General features: G+C 43.3%; 1 protein-coding gene across 3 annotated transcripts in view; it reads right to left on the bottom strand.

Moving 5' to 3' along the window:
* KAT6B (lysine acetyltransferase 6B) overlaps positions 1 to 19966 on the bottom strand; it is a 183372-nt gene that overhangs the window by 50793 nt on the left and 112613 nt on the right. For all 3 annotated transcript variants that reach the window (XM_088474988.1, XM_088474990.1, XM_088474989.1), the window contains exons 10-11: positions 7899 to 8014; positions 4436 to 4577 (exon numbers count right to left, since the gene is read on the bottom strand). In XM_088474988.1, coding sequence (XP_088331114.1) covers positions 4436 to 4577; positions 7899 to 8014 — 258 coding nt within the window. The remainder of the gene's footprint in view (positions 1 to 4435; positions 4578 to 7898; positions 8015 to 19966) is intronic.

The raw sequence follows: 19966 nt of genomic DNA, 5'->3' as shown, positions 1-19966 counted from the left end.
TACATACATGTGCCGGTTTGCTAAGGCGGCTGTTTAGAAACTCAAAATAGAGGGAACAGCCTAATAGATTTATGTATGTATTAAACAGAGATCTGAACCTACAAAGAAGTTACCCAGTCTCTTCCATAGAAGTGTGAGAATTCACCATGGTCAAACACTGCAGACCAGAGTTACTCCAGGTGACCACAGAAGTTTAAATTATTAATCGAATGGGAAAAATCTATACACTGTATGCCTACAGGCTATGTAAATTCAACATATGATTGTCAATTTACCATAAATATGTCAAACAAAAACTTAGCAAAACAACTGAGAATGATTTAAAAAAAAAAAAAAAAAAAAAAAGATGTAAACTACATTATTTAAAGACCAAGAAAGTGAGTATTTATTTAATTTATTTGCAAAGTTGATTATAAACAAACATCACTTCTCAGTTTACGAAAATTACAGTTTGGGGTTATTTTTTGAGCCTTGTTTAAAGAGGACCTGTAACCATCGGGGAAGTGATTTTGTTTAGTTATTCATTATGCACTAAAATAAGAGGATTGCTCTAACTATCTCTCCTTTTAATGGAGCGTACACACGGTCAGATTTGTCAGACTTGTCAGATTTGTCAGATGAATGACTGAACGATTAAACGATTTGAACGATTTGGACGATTTGAACGATTTGAACGATTGAACGATTTTTACCTGCATTAAAATGAATGGAATCGTCCAAGTCTGACTGCAAACCCATCAGATGTCAGATATCGTTATCTGACAAACGGGAACGCGCATCGTTGATCGTCCATCGTTCAGGCATGTCAGATATGAACGATTTTTCATCAGATATGAACGACTGAACGATTTTTAAATCGTTATCGTCCATATCTGAAGAAAAAATCTGATCGTGTGTATGCACCATAACACTCCAAGGAGAGCAACCTGTAGTTGGGGCCATCTCAACAAACTACAGTGCCTAAAGGGAAACCAAAATCCATCATTACATAGAACGATAGGTAAGTAGGGGCTGTGGAATAAATAGATTAGACAAACATCGCATGCAAACTATACTCTACATACTAAATGCCAATTTTGTTTCCTTTCGTGTTACAGATAAAATAGAAAGAACTTTATTTATAAATATTACCAAAACAATTATTTCACTACCTATCTGTGATGAAAATTAGAATATAATTCATTTAGTTATCATAAGAAATAAATAAAGAAAATGTATTGTAAACTTGGAGAAAATGATCAGATAGGAAACAGAGGAATGAGATTGCTGCATTGCCATGTGCTACACAGGAGTACTCTATAACCTCGCCGGGTTGGAGGACATGAATAGGAGATATCGCTCTCCAGGCTTTTATTAAATCAGTTTGAATTAACTGAATGTGACATAAGCTTCTCCTGCTTTTATTTAAATATACCATAAAGCTGGAAGTATGCTGCCTTGGGCACATAAAGTTGTTTAATGTCCATCAATGATGGCATGCCATAGTCTCGCCTTGCTGTCAGCCATGTCCACGGTGAGCAGGCCCATTATATTAATTGCTGAATAGAGCAGCATCTCCTCCTGCGTGTCACTTCTCTATGATGACAGTAGACAAGTAGTGGTAAGGGTGGTTCCACTACACAAAGCAGTAGTACGGAGCAATATCATCACTACAGTGCGGCTGACCATTTACAAGTTCCAAGGAAACATGGACCTGCTGCTGGAAGATCAAGTCAAATCTGACTATATGGGGTATGTTTTCTAAAGGTCGATTTTAATCAATTTTTAAATCGATGAAAATCGAACATCGATGTTGTGTTCCTAACGTAAAATCACACATTTAATAACAGACAATTTTTAAAATTTATTTTTTAAGTATAATGCTGCATACACACGGTACAACCTGCACAACCAAAGATATCACTGATAGATTTCCCTTCAACTTTCTGTAGTGCAGGGCAAACGATTTTGGGTGTGCACACTGATAGAGATCTATGATAGATATTTCAGTGAAGTAAGTCATGACAAAATCGTCCAAGTTGGCCTGCATGTATCGTCGACCATAGATATCGTTATCGTTCATGCGGGAATGCGCATCGTTGGTCAATGGTCGATCGTTCGTCAATGGTCGATCGTTCGCTGCATAAAAATGAATATGAACGATTTATCGTTGGACGATATCGTTCAGGAAAATCGTCCCGTGTGTATGTAGCATTAGTAAATGTGTGATATAGCCCCAGAAACACAACATCGATGTTGATCGATTTTCAATTGATCAAAATCAATTAAAATCAACCTTTAGCAAATATACCCCTATAACTAAAGTAATAGATCAGGGTGGACCTTGGAGTTCTAGTTTTAGATGATATGATGCAGTGTAGTCACTAATGGGAATAGCCAACAGAAAACATCTTACTATAAGGAGAGATATAAAACGAAACTCAGCAGAAACATTAAAATGTACTGTTGGCATTCTAGTGTTGAGGTGTTAAAAGTCGACATTATGAACATGTTAATATTTTACATGTCGACCCAACGTTCATGTTGACATTCAGGTGTCGACATTCTTTTTTTGCAATTTATATATTTATTGAAAGCCAACACAAGAAACAATGAACATGTCATAGCTGGTACAGAAACAACAAAAAAGACCGTAGTACATTTTACATAATGTTAAGAGACAACATTAAGTGTTGGATCACATTTTACAACTAAACATCACATAATAAGTATACAAAAATAAATAGGAGAGACAACCATAATATGGAGAGAAAAGAAAGAAATAGAAAAAGGGGGAAAGGATAAAAGGAAAGAACCTCACTGCCAGGAGAGAAGGATATGCCTTAACACTGTAAAAAAACAAATAGGAGAGACAACCACAATAAGGAGAGAATAGAAGGAAAGAGAAAAAGGGGGAAAGGAAAGAACCTCACTGCCAGGAGAGAAGGATATGCCTTAACACTGTAAAAAAACAAATAGGAGAGACAACCACAATATGGAGAGAAAAGAAGGAAAGAGAAAAAGGGGGAAAGGAAAGAACCTCACTGCCAGGAGAGAAGGATATGCCTTAACACTGTAAAAAAACAAATAGGAGAAACAACCACAATAAGGAGAGAATAGAAGGAAAGAGAAAAAGGGGGAAAGGAAAGAACCTCACTGCCAGGAGAGAAGGATATGCCTTAACACTGTAAAAAAACAAATAGGAGAAACAACCACAATAAGGAGAGAATAGAAGGAAAGAGAAAAAGGGGGAAAGGAAAGAACCTCACTGCCAGGAGAGAAGGATATGCCTTAACACTGTAAAAAAACAAATAGGAGACACAACCATAATAAGGAGAGAATAGAAGGAAAGAGAAAAAGGGGGAAAGGAAAGAACCTCACTGCCAGGAGAGAAGGATATGCCTTAACACTGTAAAAAAACAAATAGGAGAGACAACCATAATATGGAGAGAAAAGAAAGAAATAGAAAAAGGGGGAAAGGATAAAAGGAAAGAACCTCACTGCCAGGAGAGAAGGATATGCCTTAACACTGTAAAAAACAACAACAAAGAAACCTGTCAAAACAGGGCACAATACCCTCAAGAAAGGACATCAATCTCTTTCCACTTCACCATCCCGGCCCCCTACAAAGCGATTTGTAATGATCATATTCTTTATATAGGAGACAGGGTACCAGATCGCTGTGAAGTCTTGATGACCATGTGGTAAAGGAAGTATAATGTCATCCATAGACATATAATGGTCAAGCCGTGCACACCATTCTTTCATGGTGGGGACAGTAGCAGACCTCCAATGCACTGGGATGACCGCTTTTGAGGCACTGAGTATATGTCGCAGTAGAGTTTTCTTAAAAAGCACCTGTGGTCTTATTAAGAGGTTCAGAAACTAGGACAGGATGGCAGGTCCTCCTGTAGGATAATACCTGCAGTCTCTTATCTCCTTATCCCAAAAGGGACGCAGTAATGAGCATTCCCATCAGATATGTAAAGGAGTACCCAATGCCTCATTACATCTCCAGAAGGAATTAGGCACCCCAGGATACATTTTAGCCAATAAACTAGTTACTAGGACAACGGTACTAGCAAGATAAAACTTTGTAGTGCATCTCTATCACCAACATATTAAGTGAGCTGGAGAATGTGTTACGTAACATTTTCGGCCGGTCCCCCCCCACTAATCCCTCGTGAATTCAAGCCTAGTGGAAAAGAGGTGATCAATCAGTAAGTTATAAATAAAGGACAAAGGGCGTGAGGGATAGAAATGGGACATGCACATGTTTGTAAATGGAGTGAGCCTATGCCAGGTGTCGACATTCTAATCGGATAACAAAATGATAATGATGATAAAAAACAAATCAAACACAACTTGCAGTCGTGGGCCCACCTTTTCCAGTAGTCTCTATCAACTGGCAGACCAAGTCTATCCAGCAGTGAGCAGAATATACTGGCACACTCACCTCAAATACAGAGAGATCATCCTTCCGATAGATTTCATTGGCCGGAGGATGGAACCAGCCACACTTCTTTAAGTGGCGCAGTAGAATAGTCTTACTTTTCATATACTTCAGACAGAACTCACACAGGTAAAGCTTTGGTAATCTAAAGGAAATATAAAATAAAAATTTAAAAAACAGAACAAGATCTCTATAAATGTGTCCTTACACATCTTTGCTGCAGTCGCACTGAAAAGCCCCTCTAGGCGCGCCAGGTCGCGTGAGGGTCTGGTAGCATCAAGCATTTTTTCTTGCCAAAGACGCCTCTAAATCGCAATGGGATGTGACTAAGACGCACCAGGAGACTGTGCGGATTAATTTGATATGTGACACTTGTATATCTGTGTACGACTGTGTCTTTGAATCTGTATAAAAAGTGCTACAATGTAGCGGCTGCAGTTTTTTTTAATTCCAAGTTCCGTTGTGCTTCATATACAGCAGTGGTTCCCAACCACGGTCCTCAAGGCACACTAACAGTCCTGGTTTTAAGGATAACCACAATTGAGCACAGGTGTCTTAATTAATAACTCAGTTATTTTGATTTAACCACCTGTGCTCAAGCCAGGACTGTTAGTGTGCCTTGAGGACCGAGGTTGGAATCACTGATATACAGACTCAGCCACACACGGATATACAAGTATCTCATATCAAACAAATTAGCACAGTCTGCTGGTGTGTCACATTGCAACTTAGATGCATTTTCGGCGACAAAAAAGACACCAGACGCTAGCACAATAGCATGGGACCTGGCGGCTCACTCACGCTAGGCAAGAGCTCTTTTCATTTTATTGCTACCTTGCATTGGTGATTCCAATATGTGGCGTATTGAAGCTAAATGTATGAGAACAGATCTGCACATTATCAGAATCAAGCATATCAATAGAACATTGCTACCACATATTGCTTCTCTGAACAAACTGGCCTGAAAGAAATTGTTCTACAAATTAATAAACTTTTACATAAAAAAATACAGTCGGCTCTATGACAGCTGCAGAACAATGATGTTATTGTATATGATCTTGTAGATCAGTCCTGACAGAAGAACTTCCTTAATGGACTTTTAATAACCCAATCTGTGTTGTGCAGACCTACACCATCCCCTGCACACTCTCAGTGACTGAGTCTGTGCCAATCCACTTCAGCCAAGGAGGCACATAGGGAGCTAATCCAACATCCAATAGCATGCATGGTGACAACAAATGGAAAACACATTTAGAGATTACAATCCCCAGTTCCACAGTCATTACTAACATAGTGTATTCAATAGGTAAGATAAAGTTTAACGTAGAGGTCCAAAGTCTTTTGTTACAAAGGTAACTGTGACATACCTAGCATTGTAAAACTATAAATAGAACTTCCTTTTCAGTGATATCTCTAAAGTTATAATAGACACCACACAAAATACTCTCTAATATTATTGTAAACACTTAGGGCCTGATTCAGACCCGGTCGCGAGCGCTGAGCGCTCGCAACCGGGTCGATGGTGGCCCAGAGCGCATGCGCACGACGGAGCCGGCTCCGTCGAGCGCATGCACGAGACCTGGATAGCAACGGGCAATCCGTCGCTCCGGGTCTCATACCAAAGGGGGCGTGCCGTCGATGTTGAGTGACAGCACGCCCCCTTAGGTGGGCTGGCCTGGGGAGTGGCTGCCCAAACTGAAGCGTTCCCATGTGAACGCCTCCGTTTGGGGCCGGCCCCACTGACATCACGAGTGATGTCAGTGGAAGAGATTTCGGCTCTGTTAGAGCTGAGATCTCTCTGGGGCTTGCGGCCACGAGACACTACCACAAGGGTCTTGTCGCAAGTCTGATGGTCGCATTGGTCTTGACCATCGCTATGCGAGCGGCCAGGAGGCGTTCTAATAAAAAAAAAAAAAGACCGGCCCTGATTCAGAGCGAGCGCTCTGTCAGAGCGTCCGGCTCTGAATCAGGGCCTAAATTTGTACATATATTGGAGAAAAAAATCTGAAGGCTATTCCTCCATTTAACCCAGAAAGGGAGAGGGGCCAGTCCAAAGCTCCCCCCACAATTGCCTGTCCTGAAGGCAGTGGGTTCCGTGTAGGTGACACATAATTGGACGGGCACCACAGCCTTCTATTCGAAATGTAAACAGGTTTGAATTTCTGATCTATGGGTACAGTAACTGGAGGGCTCCGGTGTTAAAAATACTAGAGCAGTACTGATGTACCTAAAGAAGGCCCTGTTATACAGTAACACTTGCATTCCATTTACACTCCTCACAACCTTCTGCAGATTTGGAATCAAGACAATGTAAATACGACATTGTGCACATGATAAGGTCCTGGTCACGTCATGTTAGAGTGGGTCTCTGCCCCCACACCTTTACCCTTACAGTAATATTTATGAATAGTCATAGTTTACAGAAGATGGCTAACTTCATGCAGACATGTAAAAAGAGGGATATTAAAAATATAACTAATAATAATGATGTACAATGTAAACATACATTTTGTTGTGTTGTCTGCGATTGTTGTGTAACATGTCATTATATGTGTAGGTACATGCAGGGCCACGTAGCATAAACAGGTTTTTTAAATACTTGCTATGGCATTTACTGTATGACACAGAGAGGAGCGGGCAGAGTTTTATAGATAATTTTTCTCAATTTGTAAGTGTGGTAATAAATGTACATTGCAATAAGGCTTTTAGACAGCCTGTACTATTTAGATTACATTTTTTAAAAAGACATAACTGGTATACTACAATCTCTTATGCAACATGAATGATTTATACTTAATATTAATATTGAACTATATCCTGTTTATTCTTTTAATTTTATTGTTACCCTGCATTTATGATTCCTTTGGCGCATTTAATAAACAAAAAAAAGATTTTTGCAAGCATAATGATAAGAGTAAAAGATTATTTGCTGTACTTTACTTGGTCCATTTGGACTGTTCCATTTCATTTTACTTCAGCAGAGCAAGCAACATGTCAACTCCCTCTCTAACAAATTCAGAGAAACACAGAATATACTATACCAATAGTAATATAATCATATAGTGATAGTATTGCTGTGCAATGGCCCCACCCTGCTTTTTCTTTATTTTTTCAGGTACCAAATTCAGTAAAAAGGATTCAGCGTCTATTCCTACTAATCCTGTTTGGTGCATCAAGAGTCCAAATTATGGTGGAAAATAAAATCATTGAGGGGTCTATTTAGTAAGCAGTGTTAGGAGACAGAGTGAAAAGTGATAAGTAAGTGATAAGGTGACAGCCAATCAGCTCCCAACTGTCATTTTTCAAACACAGCCTGTGAGATGACAGTTGGGAGCTGATTGGCTGGCACCTCATCACTTACTTATCACTTTTCACTCTGTCTCTTATCACTGCTTAGTAACTAGACCCCTTAGTCACACATTTTTCATAAATGTTGTGAAGTCCAGCAAACTCACACTGCTCTCACCTTGCATATTCCTGTGGGTAAGGCGAAGAGTACCATGTCTGTATTTCATATTTTCCAAACTCAATGACTGAGGGATAGCGTCCAGTATGGTCACCCAGAGTCTTGCAGCCTATTTTCTAAGCAAAATAAAAGTAATAAAAATATCTTAGTAACACCTATAGGATTTACATGCGGTTATATCATGCAGTGTACTCATCAATTCCTATAAGTAAGAAAGATTGCGGCAGTCAAGATGGCAGCCTTACAAATAGCATGATATAAAACAGGAGCTAGCACACATATATATATACAACCCTCCTTGTGGAGACGTAGACATAGTAAAAACTGAACACTGAGTATTTTGAGTATTGTGGACATTTGTATTACAGCATTCACTGAGGGGCTGATGCAGAGGGGAATGCAAGTCAGTTGTGCAGACGTATCTTGTCTGTTTTAGCACTGTGCACGCTCTGGAGCCAAGCGTATGCATCTACAGGCGGCTCATAGTTGTACCCAACATAGCCACATCTCCACTGATGGCTAGAGCGGTGTCACCAGGCGACAACAGGACAAGCACACGTAGGCAGAGCTCAGTGAGTGTGTGCTGATGGCCATGTCAGTGGAGCCAAGCGTATGCATCTACAGGCGGCTCATAGTTGTACCCAACATAGCCACATCTCCACTGATGGCTAGAGCGGTGTCACCAGGCGACAACAGGACAAGCACACGTAGGCAGAGCTCAGTGAGTGTGTGCTGATGGCCATGTCAGTGGAGCCAAGCGTATGCATCTACAGGCGGCTCATAGTTGTACCCAACATAGCCATATCTCCACTGATGGCTAGAGCGGTGTCACCAGGCGACAACAGGACAAGCACACGTAGGCAGAGCTCAGTGAGTGTGTGCTGATGGCCATGTCAGTGGAGCCAAGCGTATGCATCTACAGGCGGCTCATAGTTGTACCCAACATAGCCACATCTCCACTGATGGCTAGAGCGGTGTCACCAGGCGACAACAGGACAAGCACACGTAGGCAGAGCTCAGTGAGTGTGTGCTGATGGCCATGTCAGTGGAGCCAAGCGTATGTATCTACAGGCGGCTCATAGTTGTACCCAACATAGCCACATCTCCACTGATGGTTAGAGCGATGTCACCAGGCACCAAGCACACGTAGGCAGAGCTCAGTGAGTGTGTGCTGATGGCCATGTCAGTGGAGCCAAGCGTATGCATCTACAGGCGGCTCATAGTTGTACCCAACATAACCACATCTCCACTGATGGCTAGAGCGGTGTCACCAGGTGACAACAGGACAAGCACACGTAGGCAGAGCTCAGTGAGTGTGTGCTGATGGCCATGTCAGTGGAGCCAAGCGTATGCATCTACAGGCGGCTCATAGTTGTACCCAACATAGCCACATCTCCACTGATGGCTAGAGCGGTGTCACCAGGCGACAACAGGACAAGCACACGTAGGCAGAGCTCAGTGAGTGTGTGCTGATGGCCATGTCAGTGGAGCCAAGCGTATGCATCTACAGGCGGCTCATAGTTGTACCCAACATAGCCACATCTCCACTGATGGTTAGAGCGATGTCACCAGGCACCAAGCACACGTAGGCAGAGCTCAGTGAGTGTGTGCTGATGGCCATGTCAGTGGAGCCAAGCGTATGCATCTACAGGCGGCTCATAGTTGTACCCAACATAACCACATCTCCACTGATGGCTAGAGCGGTGTCACCAGGTGACAACAGGACAAGCACACGTAGGCAGAGCTCAGTGAGTGTGTGCTGATGGCCATGTCAGTGGAGCCAAGCGTATGCATCTACAGGCGGCTCATAGTTGTACCCAACATAGCCACATCTCCACTGATGGCTAGAGCGGTGTCACCAGGTGACAACAGGACAAGCACACGTAGGCAGAGCTCAGTGAGTGTGTGCTGATGGCCAAGTCAGTGGAGCCAAGCGTATGCATCTACAGGCGGCTCATAGTTGTACCCAACATAGCCACATCTCCACTGATGGCTAGAGCGGTGTCACCAGGCACCAAGCACACGTAGGCAGAGCTCAGTGAGTGTGTGCTGATGGCCATGTCAGTGGAGCCAAGCGTATGCATCTACAGGCGGCTCATAGTTGTACCCAACATAGCCACATCTCCACTGATGGCTAGAGCGGTGTCACCAGGTGACAACAGGACAAGCACACGTAGGCAGAGCTCAGTGAGTGTGTGCTGATGGCCATGTCAGTGGTATAGCGGACTGTGCAGAGTTGTGCATATGCCTATTTCCAGATGGGTCCCTTGCACCCCAGATGGTGCTGGTGTAAGTGTGCACTGATAATAAGGACATCTACAAAACCAAGCACATGGAGTGGGGCATAAAGGCTACAACTCTGCACATGGATGAATGTCAGCAGATTACTCCGTGCGAGCAATGTGGGAGATATTGCAGCCACCGTGCGTTTCACTCTGCACCAGCCACTATATGTCTTTGAATTTGACATTCTAATGTTCATCCTGCACAGTAGAAAAAAGGCTTATATATCATTAAACACACTCAAATATACTACATTGGATATTGGTTAAGTTTTACACGCCTGGTAGCCTCATCACAAAATACATTTATGCCAATAAAATCATACATGTTTTAAAGAAAACATTTAAACAATATGAACGGCCATAAATAATCTAATTTTCAGATGCATGTATTTTTCAAAGTAACCAAACCAACCTAGGCCACTAACTCACAAAAAGGAAATATAACTATATAATACGAGGGTTGTTCAAAAAGTAATGCCTAAATGCTCATAACTCTAAAATAATATGCAACATGTATTTGAAACTTTGTCAGTTTGTACTTTGATATTTGTGCTAACTATATATGTATTTTTGTTTAGGTAGTCCAAGAAATACCATGGAATCCAAGATGAAACAAAGAGCCGTCATTGAATTTCTGGAAAAAGAAGGCTGCAGTGCTACAGATATCCGCAGAAGACTGAAAAAGTGTATGGTGAGCGTACAATTGACTATAGCAATGTCAGAAGGTGGATGAAGCGTTTTCAATAGGGAGAATAGTCCGTGTGCGACAAACCTCGTGGTGACAGACCATCAACTGCAGTGACAGCAGAGAACCGACACAAAGTCGATGGCATGAATCAGAAAGACCGTCGTGTGGCCATCAGAGATATCAGTGATGAACTTGAATGTAGCCATGGCACTGTAGAAACACTAATCAATGATTTGGAATATCGTAAAGTGTGTGCTAAATGGGTTCCAAAGCAATTAACCAGGGATCATAAGGCCCAGAGGGTGGAAGTGTGCAATGACCTTTTGATCAACTTTGAAGAGGAGATGAGACTTGGGTATTCCTTTATGACCCAGAAACAAAGGCCCAATCAAAACAATGGAAACACCCAAGTTCACCTAGGCCAAAAAAGTTTAAATAACAGCGATCCGTAAACAAAGTTATGGCCACATTCTTCTGGGATTGCTGAGGTGTTATTCTCATCGATTACTTGGAACCAAACCAATCAATCAACAGTGATCGATACATTATTATACTTAAGAAGCTGAAAGAAGCCATCCGCAAAAAAAGGTCAACAATTCCACTGTCAAATGTCATCTTACACCACAACAATGCCAGACCTCACACTTCGATGGCAACATCTGCCGCCATTGCCAAAATGGGGTGGGCAATAATGCCACATCCACCAAAGAGTCCTGATTTGGCCCCTTCTGATTTTCATCTGTTTGGCCCTCTCAAATACTGTCTTCGGGGTCAACATTTTGAAGACAGAGGTTGTTAAATGTCATACGTTCCTAGGTCAAACACCAACCACTGGAATGTTTCCAAAGTGGATTCACAGCTTGGGTTGAGAGGTGGAGAAAATGTTTGAGGGCAGATGGTGAATATTTTGAGTAGAGTCATTCTGTTACTAAGACTTCAAAAGTATTTTACTGCAAATTGTTAAATCTGTATCTATAATAAAATTTTAGTTGTGAGCATTTAGGCATTACTTTTTGAACAACCCTCGTATAAAGTATATGCTCATCTTTTAAAATGTGTTTGCGGATTTAGAAAGGAAGAAAACATTCTAGGAAAACAGTTAGGTGGCTTTAGCCTTTGCACACCATTATATGTTACTGCACTTGTTTAACAGAGGTGGTTATCCACAAACTAGCATTGCAAACCGCAGGCCCCATTATTCTCAATGAGGACTGCAGTCTGGGCCAATTTACTAAGCTTCAAGAAACTACACTTCAGAGCTTGATCCTGAGAGCCAATGCCATCCTCAGCTGACATTAGCCATTCTAAAGGTGCCCATACACGGGACGATTTATTACACTATATGGCCAGTTACGAGAGGTTGGACAGACCAATCGTGTGAAAATAGGTGTATTTTGTGTGTTCTGCGACCCCGATGCGCGTCCCCGCCGTCTAGTTGGATCGCAGATCAGATGGTTTTGCAGAGATCTCAACCGATCGTGTACGATGTGACACACATCGTATGTACTTTTGCTCATCTGCAATCCGATGTACAATCTAGGATGTCACTGGCCACTCCCCGCCGCCATTTTGTGTCAGACGTCGTGAAGAATAAAAGAAGCAGGATAGATAGTGTCAGCAGTTGCCTCGATTCATTGTTTACAAGTGAGTATATACATCACTGCTCCATCAATATGTATAATAAACCCACTGCCCCACCAATGCGTATTAACCCCTGCCCCACCAATGTGTTTTAACCCCTGCCCGACCAATGTGTATTAACCCCTGCCCCACCAATGTGTATTAACCCCTGCCCCACCAATGTGTATAATAAAACCACTGCTCGACCAATGCATACCACTGCCCAACCAATGTGTATTAACCCCTGAACCACCAATGCATACCACTACACCACCAATGTGTTGTTTATAATACACACCATGCATCTTCTCCCACTGTAGAATTTATTACAAACCCTAACCAGTTAGAAATTTATTTTATATAAATATAATTTTATTAAAACATTTTAAACTATATAAACAGATTTAGAACATTAAAAATCAACAAAACCTTAACCAAACTATTTAAATCTTTCAAACATTCCAAATGTATACATTTTTTTGGAAACTAAACGCATCAAAACAATAAAAGGATATACTTTTAAAAATATACATATTTTTTTTCCCCCAAACAGGAATGTCAAGTACAATGGAAAAAAAATTCCTAATGGAATTTATAGAAGAGTTCCATCATCAGGAATGTCTGTGGCAAATTAAAAGTGCCAATTATTGGAACAAAACCATGAGAGTTGCTTCAGTCCAGGCACTTTTGAACCTAAGCAAGCCCTATTATAATGAGGCGGATGGAGATTGGGTAAAGCGCAAAATAAAAAATTTGCGCAGTGTTTATGTCCGAGAGAATCGGAAGCAGAACGAGTCTCTGGCATCTGGAGCAGGGGCAGCAGATGTGTACAGAAGTACACTCTGGTACTTTGATCTTTTAAAATTCCTCCTCTCCGCGAGTCACAGGCCTTATTGGTGGATACTGTACCTGAGGAAGCTGCAGTGGAGAACCCAGACAATGTAGAAGCCTTCTCAAGCGAAGTTTTAAGTTTTTAATTCTCAATATTTTTCTAACATTCATAGTCACATTAAGTTCATTTTCGTATCCTGTCCTCCTGCCACGGTACTGCCCCCACTCCGTTGAAGTAGGCCAGATATTATTCTCTTAGCCCTTGCAGTCCCTGTTGTCACCAACAGTGAGGATGGTGCTACAGAAACCATCGATGGGGTCTCCTCATGTTGTTCCCGGTCATCAGGCACAGCTGTTTCCGAGGCCATACTGTGTCCAGGTGCTTCTTTTCTTAAGAAATTGTGGAGAACACAGCAGGCCAACACAACTTTATCTATTTTCTCCACACACAGGTTAATGCTTGTGTGAAATATCCGGAAACTGTTGCTTAATATTCCAAATGAGTTTTCAACTACTTGCCTCGCCCTGGAAAGACGGTAGTTGAAAATGGTTTTGTCATGTGTCAGGGCGCGTTGTCCATATGGCTTCAGCAAATGCTCGTGAAGAGAAAACACCTCATCAGCCACAAACACAAAGTTTAGGCTGTGCTTGGTTGCTGTAGTTGGCGCAAGGGTTCAGGCGTTGGGATGCCAGTCTCTCATAGAAGAGGGTTTGCCTAAATGAACCCCCATCCGAAGCACGCCCATTTTTGCCCACATCCACAAAAATGAACTCATAATTTGCGTTGACAACCGCCATGAGCACTATACTGTTAAATCCTTTATAATTGTAGTAAAAGGATCCGCTGTGGGCAGGTGGATTAATCCTGATGTGTTTCCCATCTATGGCTCCTCCACAGTTTGGGAAGTTCCATCTACGGTCAAATTCCTCTCCAATGGTCTGCCAGTCCTCCACCGTTGTCAGGAACTAGAATAAAGAAAAAATATAATTAAACATTTGTAGAACCTAAATTTAACAGTAATCAATTCTGTCTTTCCTCCAACACCTAACCTCGACTTGATGGTCAGCCCGGTAATTCCCTCCCAAAGCGGCAGTGAAGCCGCAGTAAGCGAGGTCTCGCAACCTACCCCTAAACGAAGGAGATACCAACACAAGAACCCGATTATGCACGATCCGCTGTTAGACCAGGTGGAGATGGCTTTAAACAAGCCCCCTGATATGTTCGACCACCTCGGAACACACATAGCGAGCATGATCAGAGAAATGGTGGAGAGCCAACAAATTCACACTCAGCTGATTCTCTGTGAAACCATAATCCGGGGGAGATGCTAAAATCTAACCAGCAATACAAGGCTGACTGATGAGCCCGTCCACCAGACAACGATACAGCCCTGCTATAGGCCATCTGCATCCCAGAGTTACCCTTCGCCGCCAAATTACCAACCAACACCACAAATGGGGCTATCCCCACCCCAGCCAACGCCCCATCCCAGTCAGCCATTGCCACAAATCAGTAACCCCTCAACATCCTTAGCCAGTGTATATAGTGGCATATTGGCGGAGGATGAGCAAGCCAGCCAATGGTTTGTTCTTTATTGTAAAAATATCGTGTTGGTAAAAATTATATTTGTTAAATGAATTTTAGTGGTGCGCTCTGGGGCAATAATGAATCTGCAGATGTAACTGAATGAAAGTGCCACTATGCTGGTAATTAAAATGCACAGTGTCCCGCAAGTGAATTCTAAAGTCCCGACTGTAAAGCTGTGAAACTCTCAGACTGTAGGCAGGGTGTTCTTTAAAACGTTGTTAAATAGCTGGCAGGATGGTGTACGATGCTTGTCCCTGACCGGGATTGGGTATGTCAGAAAATACTACTGTCTCTCATAGAGAGATGTCCTTAGATAGTCCCAGCGATTAATATATTGTAATATCTGTAGGATGGGTGTTCTTACAGTATGCTTCAAGGTATTAGAAATGCCTTTACCTCCTCTCCACCTCAAATATAACACAGTAGCACAGTATCAGGGATCTTGGTAAACGCTATAATGCAGGTAGGTAAGATTGAATTGTACTTACCCCATATGCTGTGTTGATCCTGTTGGTTCTCCTTGTCCCGGTGCTTGTGTGGATGTTTATAAGGGGATATTATAGGTAGGGATGGCTGCTGCACACTGATTCATACTATAAACTACTACAGACTCTAGTCTGATTTAAACTGCTTTATTGCAAGTGGAATAGGGACTCAAATGAGTCCTATCATCTTATAAAAGCTTCCTGTGGCACTTTCATTCAGTTACATCTGCAGATTCATTATTGCCCCAGAGCGCACCACTAAAATTCATTTAATTATTACTCAGAGAGGGTGGGATACCTCTACTAGTGGCGCAGCTAGGGACAATTCATAGAAAAGACCAAGAGCGCTGTAAATCCCCACTTGACTACACCAAAAAATTATATTTGTGTCTTCCAGCAAATGGAAAAAAGTTTTTTTCAAATGTTTTACAACTGCATCAGCCAGTTTTTTTTTCTATCAGTACCTGCTGCATGGTATGGGGTGTGGATGATGCGGTTTGGGCAGGTCCACTAAGCGCATGGCGCAAGGACAGATAATTGGTTGCCGGGGCCTCATTCTGTCCTTGCGCCACGTGCTTTTGGGCCTGTTCAATTCGTCATCTGACACACCAGATATCCATGATATAGATATATAGATATATATATATATATATATATAGATAGATATAGATATATATATATATATATAGCCATGTTGGTTGATGTTATTACACACAGTGTGTTTACCAAAAAATAAAATATAAATGTGTCATGTTTTTACTTACTTTGAAGTAGTGGAACTTCAGGACATTGATAATGGCCACACAGGTGTCCGGGATAATGCGCCCCAACGCCTGGGCGGAAATAAGGGTCCCAAACTTTAGGTCTTCAAAAGACCGTCCGGTCGCCAGATACCGCAGGGTAGCCACCAACCTCTCCTCAGCCGGTATGGCCATCCTCATATTGGTGTCTTGCCTCTGGATAATGGGGGTCACCAGACGCAACAACTCCTGGAAGGTGGCGTCATCCATACTCAGGAAGTTGCGGTAGTCGTCCGGGTTATTCTCCCTAAGCTCCATCAGTAGGGGCATATAGGAGCGAGTCTCCCTCCTCGTCAGACACTCCTTGGTCCAGCAGGACCTCATCCTCCTCCTTCTCTCCTTCACCTTTCAGCCTCAGATAGCCATAGGCTAGCAGAAGCTTATAGCGAGAGGAATCCATCAAGAAAGCTGAAATCACACTTTGTAAAGGCAAGCCTATAAAACAAAGCAAAACACACTAGCAAAGTACAGTGTTCAGCAGGTAAACCTAGCCTCACTAGCAGGGGTGTATCTAGTGATCCAAGCGCCCCTGGCAATGTAATGGACTGGCGCCCCACCCCCTATGCAGTGCCCCCAGTAGTAATCCCCGCTATGTTGCATTACCCCCAGTAGTAGCCCCCCCATACAGTGCCCCCAGTAGTAGTCCCCCCATACAGTGCCCCCCAGTAGTAGTCCCCCCATACAGTGCCCCCCAGTAGTAGTCCCCCCATACAGTGCCCCCCAGTAGTAGTCCCCCCCATACAGTGCCCCCCAGTAGTAGTCCCCCCCATACAGTGCCCCCCAGCAGTAGTCCCCACCATACAGTGCCCCCCAGTAGTAGTCCCCCCTATACAGTGCTTCCAGTAATGGTCACCCCCGCTAAATTGCCCCCAGTATTGGCCACCCCTATACAGTGCCCCCAGTAGTGGCCACCCACCCCCTAAATTGCCCACAGTAGTGGCCACCCCCATAAAGTGCCCCAGTAGTGGCCACACCCTATTTCAGTGCCCCCCCCCCGTAGTGCCAGGCTTACACAAAGAACAAAAAAAAAATTGACTTACCTGATCCCCGATCCTGACGCGACCGCCGCTGTCCGCTCTGACTCACGGCCCGCTCTTCTCCTGGATGGGAGAGACATCATGACGTATGTCCCATCACATGCTGCGGGGGGAGCCGGAACACGGAGCTCATTAGTGAGCTCCAGCCGGCTCCCTCCGGGGACGACGCAGCAGCAAATGAGAGTCTGTCTGACTCTCATTGGCTGGCTGCTATTACAAACACACAGCCACCGCTGGCGGCTGTGTGTTTGTAAACGGTGTAGGGCAGACCGCTATCACTGCGGTCTGCCCTACACTTGTGGGGCCAGGTGACTTGTCCACCCCTTGGCTATTGGTGGCACTGCCAGGCGGCGCCCCCCCTTTGGTCGGCGCCCCTGGCGAGTGCCATCCTGGTCAATGGGTAGATACGCCCCCTGCTCACTAGTCACTGAGCAGAGTGTGCAAAGATCCTAAAATGGCTGCTTCCTTTTATACCCACTAGATAAGCCCTCCCCTACTGACATTCCAACAGATTCATCGAGTCATAATGTGCTGCATACAATCAAATCGTATACGACTGATGAAATCGTATGGTCTTATGTGGAATCGTTGCATTTTAAAGACAAATCGTCCTGTATCTGAAGGGAAGAATTTTCAAGGGAAATCGTATGCGACTTCAGATACGATTACAAATCGCACTGTGTATGGGGGCCTTAACCCTATGTCGAGATCAAACTTCACGCTCCTCCCCTCTAAGCCTACATAGTAATGCCCATGCAGGAGCAGTTTTTTGCCGCAAAGAAGTTGGTATAAAGTAGCAGATTAAGCATAATAATGCATAACCTGTCTTTTGCCTGTTTAATCTGGATTGTGTACTTTTCCTCAACTCTGAATCTCAGGGCCTGATTTAGAGGTGTATGCTATTGCTGGTGCAGCTGCTATTGTGTCATCTAAGGATCAGATGCAGGATGCGGCACGTCCCCTACATGGTCCAGACACGCCTGTGTTTTTAGCAGACACTCCCCATTGCCTCCCCCAAATGCTCCATGCCTGTCAATCACACTGCGAATAAGGACTTGCAGTGTGCGACTATGATAATGTATCTCAACACATGCGCAGTGCTATGCAGATGCATGCACGGTGGCAAATAAAATCGCTCCATTTGCAAAAATATCGGCATAGCATAAATCTCTGAATCAGGCCCTTAGTTCTCCTATAGGGCCTGAGATGTATGCAAATGAGTAAATTGTGGTCCAGTGCTTAGAGATGCCAACTGGGAGCATCTCAAGTCTCATGCACAAAACTGATCACCTCAAAACGCAGATGAGGCGGCCATCAGCCTTCTGAGCAAGTCTAAGCTGTCGCAGACACAGCTGGTCTCCAGACTCGCAGAGGGCTCTCCTACTCCAAGCAAGAACACAGAGGCTCATTTATGCACGCCTTGAAAACCGTGTTTAAATATTTCGACACGCCTGCGTTTTTCTAACGCCTTACCTCCCTCCAACACTGACTACCGGTCCCTCACTTTGCGAGTGAAGTTTCTCTGCAAGCGTAATTGCAATTCAAACGCTGCGCAGCTTACACAAATGTGTAATGGCTAACAATTGCTCAATCTGCATAAATTTATTGGCATTGTGTCCATCTCTGTCTCAGGCCCATAGTGTACTAGGTACTTAGGATTAATGTTTTTGTGCAGCTAATTTGCAAATTCTGAGCTATTTGGCACAATTTGAGGATAGGTGCATATGGACTGGTTGGGTACGGGATGCCGGCACTCGGGATGCCTGACGCCGGCATCCCGACTGGGTTAGGATACAGACACCAGTCGGTAGGTATCCTATCCCTACATCTAATCCTCCCCGCAGCCTACCTATCCCTCCCCCCACCACGACCCCCGCAGCCTAAACCTAACCCCCCCACCCAGTGCCTAACCCCACTACTTACCGCTGGGATGCTGGCGCCGGGAATCTGACTAGTGTCAGCATTCCAGCGCCGGCATTGTGAGCGCCAGCATCCCGACAGCTGGGATACAAACTACATCCCCATGTGGGCACGTGTATTTACAGACTCACCCACATATGGGCCAGTGCGACATGAACATTGGGAAGAAGGTGCCATAACTTGTAAGGAGCTGTGGAACACTTGTTGGGCCATATTAATGAATGATAATAATAACAACAACCACCACCTTTAAAAAGGGAACAAAATCAATACCACAAAATAATAAATTACTAAGCTCAGCTACAGATCGTGGGAAAATTATTTGAAGACATTCTGAGTAATGTGTATCTGAAGATTGATGTATCAGCATGGTTTCATGAATGACCGCTTATACCCAACATAGGATTGCGAGATGGAAAGTTTCAAAAATTTTATCTTTGTAGTGCAACGAAGGGGATAAATAGGCTTTATAAAAGTATACAATACTGTTCCATATAACTTATGATACATACGATGATCTTACTAAGTATAGTAACAAAAAAACCCATAAAAACATATGTACCTATGTATGTAGGTAAAGAACTTGACATATAGATAAAAGAGGTATAAACTGAACATGTTCCCACAGGGCTAAAAAAAAAAAAAAGGATGCTGTACAACAGGGGTGTCCCTCTCCCTTCCCAGGCTTTTATTAATGACCACACAGATAGCCTTGTGTCCCCAGCATATTACTTTCTATGTCATGTAGAGGTATTACCACAGAGTGTATAGTAACTTGTTCTAGAAAGAGTTAGAGAAAATAGAAGTTGAAATT

Source organism: Taudactylus pleione, unplaced genomic scaffold, assembly GCF_031769625.1.
Source record: "Taudactylus pleione unplaced genomic scaffold, aTauple2 ptg000157l, whole genome shotgun sequence".
Classification (NCBI taxonomy): Eukaryota; Metazoa; Chordata; class Amphibia; order Anura; family Myobatrachidae; genus Taudactylus; species Taudactylus pleione.
Note: the sequence above shows the minus strand (reverse complement) of the source record. Positions and strands in the feature narration are given on the sequence as shown.